Below are 13,444 nucleotides of genomic sequence, written 5' to 3'. Positions count from 1 at the left end.
AAGGAGAGAGCTGGAGGGAGAGTGGACACCCCAGAGCCGAGGGGTTAGATTGAGAAAGAAAGAAGGCGGTGTAGCTTGCTTCATAGGTGAGGTACTCTGCTGAGTAGCAGAAATTGCTACTAGGCCCAAAAGGATTTCCTGGGCTAGATGCCGTTACAAAATAGTAGTTAGGTAAACAGGCGGTGTAGCTTGCTTCATGGGTGGGGTACGCTGCTGAGTAGCACTAAATTCTACTAGGCCCAAAAGGATTTCCTGGGCTTGATGCCGTTACAAAATAGTACTTGGGTAAACAGGCGGTGTAGCTTGCTTCATGGGTGGGGTACTCTGCTGAGTAGCACAAAATGCAATTAGGTACAAAACGATTTCCTGGGCTAGATGCAGTTAAAAATTAGTAATTAGATCAACAGGCGGTGTTGGTTGCTTCATGGGTTGGGTACGCTGCTGAAGAGCACTAAATTATACTAGGCCCAAAAGGATTTCCTGGGCTAGATGCTGTTACAAAATAGTAGTTAGGTAAACAGGCGGTGTAGCTTGCTTCATGGGTGAAGTACGCTGCTGAGTAGCACCAAATTCTACTAGGCCCAAAAGGATTTCCTGGGCCAGATGCCGTTAAAAATAGTACTTAGGTAAACAGACGGTGGGTGGCTGGGCTACTCTGCTGACTAGCAGACACTGAAGCTTTGAAGCAGACCTCTGAATCCCAGGCCATAGTATGAGTAAACAACTCTGCAGACGACCCCACCCACCTGGAATTAACGATGACAGCGTCATGTAAAACTCAGCAAGGGGACTACCTAAAGAGTCTCCATTTTTTCCAAAAAATCGGCCACAAACACCACTTAAGTGGCATCAATTTCGCCAGAGTTTTTTTAAAACGGTTGGTGAGGTGATTTTCAAAAATCATCAAGCTTTTAGTCTCCCCAAGATGACACAGGGGTAGAAAAGTCCTTGCGGATCCAGGATTTGTTCATCTTGATGAACGTTAGTCTGTCTACATTGTCACTGGCCATCCGTTATCTGTCAGCACACCACCAGCAGCGCTGAACACACGTTCAGAGAGAACGCTGGCTGCGGGGCACGACAAGATCTCCAAGGCGTGAGTTGCTAGCTCAGGCCATTTTTCAAGATTGGAAGCCCAAAATGAGCAAGGGTCAAGTTCCACAGTCATAGCATCGATGTTAACTTGGAGATACTCTTGTACCATCCTCTCTAGGCGTTGGCTGTGCGTCAGACTTCTTGTCTCCTGTGGCCTTGCAAAGGATGGTCTAAAAAAATCTTGAAACGATTGGAAAAAATTGCTGTTACCACCAGATAAGATGTTACTGTTACGGTTTGAGTGATGACTCGATAGTCCCACGGTTGGCAAGTTAGAACTCAGAGATTGACTACGTGCACCACTGGTGTTTTGTGGAAAAGCAGATGTTAGATTCTGTAACAGTCTCTGCTGATACTCCTGCATGCGTGAATCCCTTTCTATGGCAGGAATTATTTCCCCAAATTTGCTTTTGTACCGGGGATCTAAGAGTGTGGCAACCCAGTAGTCGGCATTACTTCGGATTCTGACAATCCGAGGGTTATGTTGCAGGTAGTGCAGCAAGAAGGCACTCGTGTGTCTTGCGCATCCAGGAGGACCAAGTCCTTGTTGTCTTGGTGGTGGTGAGGTGAGAATCATGCTTTCTTTGTCTGCCCTCTCCCCGCAACCTCGCACAACAGAAATTTGATCAAGGTCTCCCTCATCTGATGAGTCTTCCATGCCCAGCGCCAGTTCGTCCTCCACTTCTTCCTCGCCTCCTGCACCTTCCTCAACAGTTTGGCTGCTACCATGCGCCATCGGTAATCCCTCTCCCCCAGCCTCAAATGCCAGCCGCCTTGGTGCTGACAACCTTCTTGACCTTGGAGATATTATCCTTTCCGCATACGACTCCTCCTGTTCCTCCTCCTCCTCCTGTTCCACCACCTGACTCCGAACACTGTGTAAGGTGTGCTCCAGCATGTAAATCACCAGAATGGTCATGCTGATAATGGCATCGTCAGCACTAAACATCTTCGTTGCTATTTCAAAACTGTGCAGAAGGGTGCATAGGTCCCTGATCTGAGATCACTCCTGCAGCGTGATTTGCCCCACCTTTTGATCTCGTTGGCCCAGGCTATACGTCATAACGTATTGCACCAGGGCTTGTCTGTGCTGCCACAGTCGCTGCAACATGTGCAGAGTTGAATTCCACCGTGTGGGCACATCGCATTTCAGCCGGTGAACTGGCAGGCCCAATGACTTCTGTAGAGATGTCTTTGAGCTGCGGGATGCGAACAACAGAAGTGAGCACACAGCAACCATGCCCTCTGCAGAAGCCCATCTACTACGGGATAGTGGGATAAAAATTGCTGGACAACCAGGTTCAAAACATGAGCCATACAAGGCACGTGTGTGACATTGCCCCGGCGAAGGGCCGCACGCAGGTTTGCAGCATTGTTGCACACAGCCTTCACTGGCGGCTGCAGGTTGAGTGGAAGCAACCATTGATGGAACTCGGTCTCCAGAGCTGACCACAACTCCTCATCTGTGTGACTCACATTTCCCAGACATTTCAATCTGAACACTGCCTGATGCCGTTGAGCCCTGGTGACAGCATAGTGAGGAGGTGTGCAGGATTCCTTCTGCGCAGTTACAACACGGGTGGCATTACCAGACAGGCTTTGGGTGCAGGTGGAGGACCGAGAGGAGGTTGAGGAGGCAGAAGCAGTGGAGGAACTTCTAGATACGGAGGATCGACGAACAACTCGTGGGGATGGCAAGACATAAACAGCAGCCCTTTCTCCTGATGTCACCGTAGTTACCCAGTGCCCAGTCACCGACATGTAACGCCCCTGTAAATGTCTACTCGTCAAGTGTCTGTGGTGAAATGCACCCTGTCACGCACAGAGTTTCTCAAGGAAGCGGTGATGTTGTGTGTGACATGCTGTTGTAGCGCAGGCACAGCTTTCTTTGAGAAGTAGTGGCGACTGGGCATCTGGTACTGGGGCTCTGCGACGGACATAAGGTCTCAAAAATCCTCTGTGTCCACAGATGAAAAGGCAGCATTTCTGTAGCCAACAGCTTGCAGATGGAGAAATTCAACCTCTTAGCTTTGTTATGGCTAGGAGGAAATGGTCTTTTACTTCTCCACATCTGAGGGCTGGCTGCCGTGCTTAGACGGAGTTGAGTAGGGTGTCCCCGGCAAACTGTTGGTCTGTGAGGAAGTTGCAGGCGGAGATGTTATGTTGCCTTGATCAAAATGTGGTGTCGATGTCGGAGAGCACTCAGCAACAGCAGGTGTTTCCACTTGCAAATGTCCTGATGACCTGCCAATCACACTGGCTGTTGCGGGTAAAAAGGTGTAAGGTCTGCGTCCAAAACCATGTACGACTGCTTTCCCCACAGTCACAGAGGATGAAGAGGACGCAGATGCACTTGATGGGGCAGACGGTGGTTGAGCCGGCCCACTAGGCCGCATTGTAGCACAGTGAGCTTCCCACTGCAACTTATGCCTCATCCATGTGACGGTTCATGCATGAAGTACTCAAGCTAGTCATTTTTTGTCCTCTACTGAGATTTTGTTGACAAATCTTACAGACAACATGAGTTGAGTCATCCTTTGCAATGGCAAAAAATGCCCAGGCTATGCAAGGCTTAGAGCCCGTGCGAACTGAAGAGCCACCACAACTTCTGGTCTGAGGCACAGTTGGGGTTGAGGATGCAGTTGTTGACGTGCTTCCAGTACTCCGTCTCTGTCCAGGAAGTCGCAACGTAACCTCGTCTTTAGACTCGTCACTAGCATCCTCCTCCACCTCCTCTGCTGACCTCATGGACTGGCAGACTGGGGATTGACAATAAGTGGGGTCTACAACCTTGTCATAATCATCCTGTGTGTTCTCACCCCCGTCGTCCTCAGAGCCAACCTCTTCCTGCCCTGACCGAAAAGTCAAGTTTTCATTCCAATCCGGTATCTCCGTCTCATCATCATCTTCCTCATTGTCTCCACCAACAGGAGTTACAGTTTGGGAACGAGGGTCTACATTATGCTCAGAACCTTCTTCATCTGGGCCTGGATCCAACTCACAAAGATTCTGGGCATCAGTGCAGATCATTTCCTCGTCTGGATTCACAGAAGCTCTGGAGCAGACCTCTGATTCCCAAGCTATAGTATGCCTAAACAGCTCTACAGACTCAACCATGTGTGTTACCCCATGCTCAGACGGGCGGCTGGAGACTTGGGAGCTGTGAGGAAACAAGTGCGATTGGGGTGACAACTCTGAGGACTGGAGTAGTTGTGATGTTGAAGTTGACATGGAGGAGAGCCCACTTTAACGAGCACTTGATATCCGTTCAAGCACTTGCTGTTTTTGTGCCTCATCTGGAATTTTTGGCGATGCTTGTAGCGATGGTCGTATGAAAGGGATCATATCAGATTGTCCACAAAAAGAAGTAGACATCTTACTTACTTGGCTGGAAGATGGTCTTTCTTCTGCAGATGTTACTGTTGCTTTACCCACCTACCCCACGGTTACAACCTTTTTTTCCCTTTCCAACACGCCTATTCCCCTTTCACCAGCAGCAGGCCTTTTGCCCCTCATTTTAGTGCTTAACTAATTGGCAACGCTGTATCTGTAGTTGTTGGCACAACAACCGATAAATGAAAACCGAGCAGAACTGAGTGGCCAAACTGTGGTAATAGGCCCAGAACTATTAACTGGATTAGGTGCAGTAAAAATTTAGATACACTGGCGTTATAGTTAGTTTCACAGGCGGGCTACTCTGCTGACGTGCAGACACTGCTCCTATGCCCAAAACTATTAACTGGATTAGATGCAGTAAAAATAGAGATACACAGGCGGTGTAGTTAGTTTCACAGGTGGGCTACTCTGCTGACGTGCTGACACTGCTCCTAGGCCCAAAACTATTAACTGGGTTAGATGCAGTAAAAATTGAGATACACAGGCAGTGTAGTTAGTTTCACAGGCGGGCTACTCTGCTGGCTTGCAGACACTGCTCCTAGGCCCAAAACTATTAACTGGGTTAGGTGCAGTAAAAATTGAGATACACAGGTGGTGTAGCTAGCTTCACAGGCGGGCTACTCAGATGACTATCAGACAATGCTACTAGCCCAAAAGGATTGGCTGAGCTAGTTTACACCAAATGCTGTGACAAACACTTGCACAGTACTGCCACAGACCTGCCTGGCAAGCAGTGCTATGAACTGCTGTAACCTACCCTGAAAAGGGCTGATACTACAACTAGTCCCGACTCCCTAAACCTATCTCTCTGAAAATTCGCTCCAAAAAAACACTCTTAGGCCTCTTTCACACGTCCAGATAATTCCGGTACCGGAGAAATCGGTACCGGAATTATCCGTGTCCGTGTGCTCACGTAGCACATCAGTGTGGCACACGTGTGGCAGCCGTGTGCCGACTGATTACCACACGGACCGTGCAGGAGACAGCGCTACAGTTAAGCGTTGTCCCCTGCGTGCGGTGCTGAAGCCGGTATTCATCCCTTCTCCCCAGCAGTTTTCTCTGAAAAATAAAGTTTGTCCGTCCCCTCCCGCCTCCCATCCCCTGTGCGCGCTCCCCGCAGTCACATGGTCCCGCTCATTACAGTGAGGAAACAGGGGATGGGAGGCGGGAGGGGACGCACAAACTTTATTTTTAAGGGAAAGTAAATAAAAAAAATATGGATTTTTCATTCCTTCTCTCCAGCGAACTGCTGGGAAGAAGGGATGAATACCGGCTTCAGCACCACACGCAGGGGGGACGGCGCTTACTGTAGCGCTGTCTCTCCTGCGGGCAGTACGTGCACACGGAGGAGAGTGTACACTGTTCTCCGTGTGCATGTGTGCTGTCCGTATTGTGGTCCGTGCTGCTGGTAAAAAACGGACATGTCTACGTGTTTTGCACACGGACACACGGTCCATGTGAAAACACGCACATGTGCAGAAACACATAGATCCTAATGGGTCTACATGTGTCAGTGTCTCCGGTACGTGAGAAAACTGACACTACACGTACCGGAGACACTGACGTGTGAAAGAGGCTTTAGACTGTATAGCGCCCACAGCAGCAGCGGTGCCGCCTAACACTAAGCTGCAGCAGTGAGGAAATGGTAGTGACGGGGCAAATGGCTGGTTCTTATAGGGCAAGGACATGTGACATACACAGCCATTGACGCATGCCCTTGCTTGTGTGCATCACATGCACATTGCTGTGTGTGTGTGCACAGCAGATAGGCTGAGAGACTGCACCGCCCCACTGTAAATGCGGGAAAGAAAATAAAAATGGAGATCGGCGTTATTTCAGCACAGATCTATCCCCCACCCCCCCACCCACTATACACTGAAACAGTCTATTAACAATGATAAAAAGTTTTAATGTGCAAATTAAGTTAGGCTTTTGGTGAATGAACAGTTATCGAACAGAAACTTGAACAGCCGAATTTTAAGCAAATTGTTTGAGGTCATCAAACGACTCAAACATCGCCCAAAACAGCTCGAATTTGAAATTGGCGAACAGTTCGACTCGAACACCGTTCATATCTAGTCTATGGGTTCACTGAAAAAATCAGACTGTACTCGGATGACATCCAAGTGCAGTCTGATTTTCACAAACAGACAGACTGAATGGAGAGGACGGAGAAACTTTTTTTTTTTTTTTATTCTCCACATCTGAGAAAATATCTCAAAAAATATCTCTGATCAACATATGGGTAACATAATATAACCAATTTTTCTTGGATAAGAGAAAAACTGTTGTGCGGCCTTAACGTGACATTGCATATTTGATCCAATTATCAAAAACAGAAGTTCCTCGCTTAAGTTGAAGAGATTTGCGACTTTGGAGAATTACTTTTGGCAGCTGGTGTCCTATACACCTGCAGCTGTATCACAGAGGAAATGAAACAATACACTGAGCTTATAATGCATGGACATGCAAAACCCCCCAGATCAAGAGACACTCACCCTGTTAGCCTAAAGATCAAGGGGAATTTAAAGTTTACTCATTTAAAGAAAAAGCTATTCCAAGGGCAGGACATATATTTAGATAAATGATTGAAAGAATTGCTTGGCATGCAGCAGTAATGTCTTTGGAGACCGGTGTCACAATAGTAGTGTGGACTTGTGCTTTTACCATGTATACTAGTAGTTCTATTGGCATGCTGGGAAGAGAGCGAAGGCATAAAATGTGATCCTTCCTGAATACCTTTGTGAAACCTGTGGTCTAGCCTTTGCTAATATCATTGATTATGATTATACCTTATACGACCTTTTCTTATGTTTCCTGTTCTAGGGCATTCCATAGCAACAATATCAGATCTATTCCTGAGCATGCATTTATTGGGAACCCTTCTCTTATTACAATGTAAGTGTTTTAATGTAATCCTTAGCATTACAAGTTTCTAAAAGTGTAATACAACAATGGAAACAAACAAACATGGACAAATAGAAAAAGTAAAACATAAAAAGTATTGTACTTAGTGTAAGTCGATGAAACAATAAAAAACACATGCCAGTGTAACTTTTAAGGTGTGCCATACATTTAGTATACTTTCATAAATGAGAAATGCTGGTATTGTTCATATCATTGGCAAATAGTTAATAGAAATGAAGAGTATATGGCAAGATAGTGAAATATCGATTGAGCTCTAATTTCAGTATCCAAGTTCAGAAATCTCTTAGGTCCTTAGTATATATGCCATACCATTACCAGGATAACCTGCGTATATAAGCGTGACCCAAGTACTTTATGGCCAGGAACCACATGTAAAGGATGCAAAGGAGGATGTAGAACATGAAGTCATTTAGATAGCTGTCATTTCCACACAGGGCTAAAAAAAAATGTCAATATTGGACACATAGGAAACAAAATTGATATATTCCAGCTCAACGTAATCACATTAGATACAGGCTTTCTACTACACATGGATTGCACTGAGACGATTGTTTCAGAACGCAAGGGCCGTTTAAAGAAAAAACAAGATTCACCACAGTGTGGCTGTATAATCCTATAACCAAAACCACATTCCACACTGGAATGATTAGGCAATTGAGCAAGACATAAAACAGTTCACAATGCTGGTAAATCAAAGAAGACAATTGTAATTCAGATGCAGAGCAGCACACAATGTTGAAAAGCACAACCCCAAGGGTCAGAAACCTCAGAACACCCAAATTATATCACTTAACTCTTGCCAGTACAGAAAAATAAATGAAGAAATGATATGGGCTACATGAGTATGTGTATTACAGTTTGTTTTTGCATATGTCACTTATGTGCTACCCCACCTTCCGGAGTGATCATTCTGTGGTACACTCACATCACTGTATCATTCATATTTGTTCTGTGAATTGTATGATGATTTTTTATTCTGTTTCTGGCAGCCACTTCTTCGACAACCCTATTCAGCATGTTGGGAGATCTGCATTTCAGCACTTGCCGGAGCTCCGGACTCTGTGAGTTGTTAGGAGGTTTAATTATGTAGAATAGCTGACATTTGAGTCCTTTCCCCATAATCAGGGTGACTGTGTGGAGAACTATAGAATAATTATTTTCTACTGGTCTACCCACAAAAAAATCCTATTTTCTCCGGAATGTCAAACTCACTCATTCGCATTGATAGAATATTATGAAAGATACTTCATAGTGTTTATATTTTGGCCACGACATACTTTTATGTTTCTGCAAGTCTGTTATGTGTCTAAACGCACGGACTTGCCACAATGCATGACAGAAGGCAAAACAGCCATGTTCCTTACTTTTCTTCACTTGTTTAATAATTTCTAGGAGCTGAACAAATGTAATAGAGAGGATTCAAACTTTATCTGTCATCCCTGTTATGTATATGTTATGGATCAACATGTGAAGTATAAGATGCAGAAAGGGAATTTGTTCAAGCCCAAAATACATTATTCTGCGGTGTAAATTGGAAATATGCAATTTTTCTATAAGAGAGATCGTTTTTATAAATGTGTCTTCCATCATTCATTTTATCTTTAAAGGTATACCATCTGTCACATTATTCATGCAATCCAATCTGTGAACACCATGGTTTACAGTAGAGAATGAGAAGCCCGGCATATAGGTTTGTGGGAAAATATTCAGTATAAATTGTGTTTTATTCACTAATATTCCTCGTGTTTCCATATCTCTGTATGCGCAGTCATACAGAGAGGACTGTCAATCACTGAATAGGACCGCCCACCTGACTCATACACACAAGCAACAAGGATTTCACCGTATAAAATACAAATTTTACTGAAACTTTTCCCACAAAATGTATATCAATCTGATCAGCTCCTCGTAACCTATAGCATCCTGCCTATATATCATAGGCATAGCATACTATTTTCAATATTGCATGCTTTCCTTAACACCTCATTAAGATAAATGCCTACAGTTTAATTGCTTATATTCTTCCAACAGAATGACCTGAACTTGTAATACATACAGACCAACAAAAACGTCATCTGTTTAGACCCAGCTTATTTAATATGTTACTTTATGTATTATATTTGTAAATGTACAGGTGCATCTCACAAAATTAGAATATCATCAAAAAGTTAATGTATTTCAGTTCTTCAATACAAAAAGTGAAACTCATATGATATAGAGTCATTACAAACAGAGTGATCTATTTCAAGAGCCTTCAGCTGACTAAGGGATCTTTTTAAATCTATGCAAGTGTTTTTTTGTTAATTATTCTAATTTACTGAGATAATGTCTTTTGGGTTTTAATTGGCTGTAAGCCATAATCATCAAGATTAACAGAAATAAACACTTGAAATAGATCACTCTATCTGTAATGACTCTATGTAATATACGAGTTTAAATTTTTGTGTTGAAGAACTGAAATAAATTAACTTTTTGATGATATTCTAATTGTGTGAGAAGCACCTGTATATTTTATATTGTTCTTTTAAAGAGTACCTATCGTTTAATTTGTATTTACTTTTATTAAATAGGTACTATAGCAGATTGGTTTGCTAAGCTTCTGGCTGAGTGCATTATACAGGCTCAGTGGAAAAGTTATGTGCCCGTACATCACTCCGTGTACAGGCTCTTACAGTGTGCATTTACCTTGTACTTCTCTATGTGCATGCAGTCAGCCAGAAGCTCTGTGCTCTGAGCAGGACACTGCAGAGCATCCTTTCAGCAATCATTGACCCTACCCATCTGCCACATTCATGTGGTACCTATCTGTTATAAATCTATGTTCACCAAAAGCCATCCCTATCATTTACTTAAAGGATCCTCAATGGGGCGTCACAAATTACAGAGTTTCCTGACCTAACTGGAACCACAAGCCTGGAAAGTCTGTAAGTTATTTATTATTGACCTCACAGTTATTATATGATGACAGTATAATTAATATCCCAGTACTTATTCACATATAATGGTGTTTTCGCAGAACCTTGACAGGGGCACAACTAGTCAGTCTTCCAAATATCATCTGTGACCAGTTGCCTAACCTTCAGATGCTGTAAGTACCACCGAAGTCTGTATTATTTCCTAGATATCTGTATGAATTATTCCTTGACCACAGTTAAAGTATGCGCCCTCCCCTTCTCAAGTAACTGTTGTTTTATTCAGGGGAAAAGGTGCCTGAAGCTGAGATAAAAGTAATGTAAGCATGATTTCAGTGATTATTAAAATATATGCAGTAACCAGCTATTAGAGGAGAATTATTTGCTACCAATAAAAACAGTATATCATAGGAATCAAAGTGTAGTGTGCCATGAATGTGACACTTGGTTTGATCACAGTGCTGCATTTGGCAGTTCATGCTGGGAGTGCAGTATTCTTATGGGAGAGGGAGATTCAGATTTCAGTGCAGATTATCTGTGTGCTTTAGAAAGGAATTTAACCGTTTTTAGCGTACTGGAATAGCTGCCCTACATTAAATCCTTAGCCCTGCTCGGTGCATGCAATGTCTTAGTGGAGGGAGGGGGTTGTTTTATGGAATTTGTCTCTGCTTGTTAAGATACGGTTCAAAGGTAGTGAATGGTCCAAGAAATATTGAGAGCAGCCATGAAAGAACATAGTTTGTTCTATCTTTCCAGCAATTAAAAGAGGGGAAAAAAATAGTAGCACTGAACTGCTCATTTACTCGACTCATATTGTGTGCGAGCAAAGTTCTTTGTGTATGAGAATCAGTGACTGCTACAGTGTTCTGTGCACACCATAAAGGGTCTCTTCTGTACACCATGCCATCCTGAGCTCTGCTATTCACCATTGGCAATTAAAATTCACTCAAGACAAAGCTTCCCAGCTGCGGACTGCCGAGGAATCTGGACACCCCCTGTCACCCAATATGTTCTCCCAGGCTGATGACATGAAACTTGGCTGGCACCGCAACCTGTCTCCATAGCTAAACTCCATTCTTGGATACTATCTACTCAACATCAATGGCTATCGCATAAATCCTGTTCGTATCTACGTGAGGATATAAACTTGAAGGATCAGTCAAAGCACTGTACAGTCTGGAACCTTTCTATATAAAGTGCCCGAGCACAATTGGCACATATATCATTATGTGCAAATAGCATTTGATAAGGATTAGACATGCATGCCTTAGCTGCAGACTCCCAGAGTGCCGATTTATTTTGTCTGAAACCTACACAGAAAAAAAAATGATAATTTATGACAGCAGCTATTAGATCACTTTGAATACATGTGGTGTTCTTTCACTTGGCATTTGGTGTATTAACACTGATTACAATTTATTGCTTTATTACCAGTGTGTGTGTTGTAAAACTTTCCACAAATATGCCATACACATTTATGCTTTAAAGAGGGGAAATTATATTTATAGACGTGTTGTGTTTTTGGTCTGTAACGCCCATATGTGTGCAAAGAATAAGATCCAGTTCAGTCTTCCAAAAACCAAACACTGCCTTACAGAAACATTCAGCACTTTGTGATGTCCGGAAAGCCAAAAATGTGGAACATTTTCAAGTATAAATGATTATTAGGCACAGATCTTTATTATAATTATAACATTCATTATTTTACGCTCTCTATTATTAGGCTGGAGACACTATTACACTGTTGATGGAAGTTTGTTTGTTTTGCGCTAGTTTACGTCCATAAACACTTGGGTACATTTGTACAAGAATGTGTGCCTGGATAAATGTGCATCAAGGGTTCCTCCTTCTTATGCTCATCCAGCACTCAGATGTCAAGTTTTATGGAAATAGCTTTAAGTGTTGATCTTTTCTGTAACAAGATAAAAGAAGACACAAAGCTGTATTCTCCACATATGAATACGGTTCATTAGCTTTAAAAATTGAGTTTATTATTATTATTTTCATGGAGACATTCCATGCTATGTGTGTGTATATACACTCTTCATCATTGAAATTGCAATGCTAAGTAGGAAAAGTAGTGGCATTATAGAAATTAGAGGATTGCTAGAAATGTTTATGATATCCAAATGAGGACTTATTGGGAACAACATTTTTAAAACCTCTCAATTTCTTCAGTATTGAGTATGAGCACCACCTGCAGAATTACACACACTTGCACTCAATGGCATGTTATCAGTGAGGTTATTAATGGTTGTCTGATGAATCTTCTGTCATGCTGAATGCACGAGGCAAGCAAATCATCAAGCTCCATTACTGGCAGCTGCCTTTGCAATTGCCGACAATTGGCATCTCAGATGTACTAGATGAGAGACAAGTCCGGAGACATGGCAGATTATAGTAGATTTATATGTGTGTGTGTGTGTATATATATATATATATATATATATATATATATATATATATATATATATATATATATATATATATATATATATATATATATATATATATTAGAGTACGCCTGGTGTTGAGCCTCCTGCTCAAGTTGACTCTAAACCCTTTAAGTCTTTAAGTTGAACACACAGCCTCCCTTGGCACTTCAAAGATATTAAAAAAGTGAGTGAGAGTAGGAACATCAAGAATTTTTTGAGTAAGTATGTCTCTCGTAAGGGTATTGACCACCACAGGGAAGAAGTATGATTTGCAGTCTAATAAGTTACATAATCCCTGACCTTGTCAGATAGATGATAGAGAATACTACTACTCAATCCTCTAATCCATGAAGGGTGCCTAGTTTGAATATCTAACAAAGTAAACCATAGATCCTGTTAGGGCTGGCGGAACGCACCAAGTAAATATTGAGATAATATAGGTGCATTCGCAGCCCAGGGTCCACCGTGCAGGAGTGGAACCTGCTGCTAGTATATGACGGCACTATATGGTGGTACAACGCCTGAATAGACACGGGTTCAGTCACCCGGTCTATATAGGAGCGAGCTCTGTTGCTTCACAGAGTCGCCGGGATTAGGATAACGCTGTGCTCTGTTAACCTCACAGAGGATCACAGCTAACTAACAGAGCAGGTAGCATACAGTGGTCATACAGTCAGC

General features: G+C 42.9%; 1 protein-coding gene across 1 annotated transcript in view; it reads left to right on the top strand.

Moving 5' to 3' along the window:
• The window catches only part of LGR5 (leucine rich repeat containing G protein-coupled receptor 5), a 330,331-nt gene that overhangs the window by 274,292 nt on the left and 42,595 nt on the right, over nt 1–13,444 (top strand). The window contains exons 8-11 of the mRNA XM_069764603.1: nt 7,318–7,389; nt 8,409–8,480; nt 10,275–10,343; nt 10,436–10,507. Of these exons, the coding sequence (XP_069620704.1) occupies nt 7,318–7,389; nt 8,409–8,480; nt 10,275–10,343; nt 10,436–10,507 (285 nt within the window). The remainder of the gene's footprint in view (nt 1–7,317; nt 7,390–8,408; nt 8,481–10,274; nt 10,344–10,435; nt 10,508–13,444) is intronic.

This window comes from Ranitomeya imitator, chromosome 4 (assembly GCF_032444005.1).
Source record: "Ranitomeya imitator isolate aRanImi1 chromosome 4, aRanImi1.pri, whole genome shotgun sequence".
NCBI classification, from domain to species: Eukaryota; Metazoa; Chordata; class Amphibia; order Anura; family Dendrobatidae; genus Ranitomeya; species Ranitomeya imitator.
This window is presented reverse-complemented; position numbering and strand designations above follow the sequence as displayed.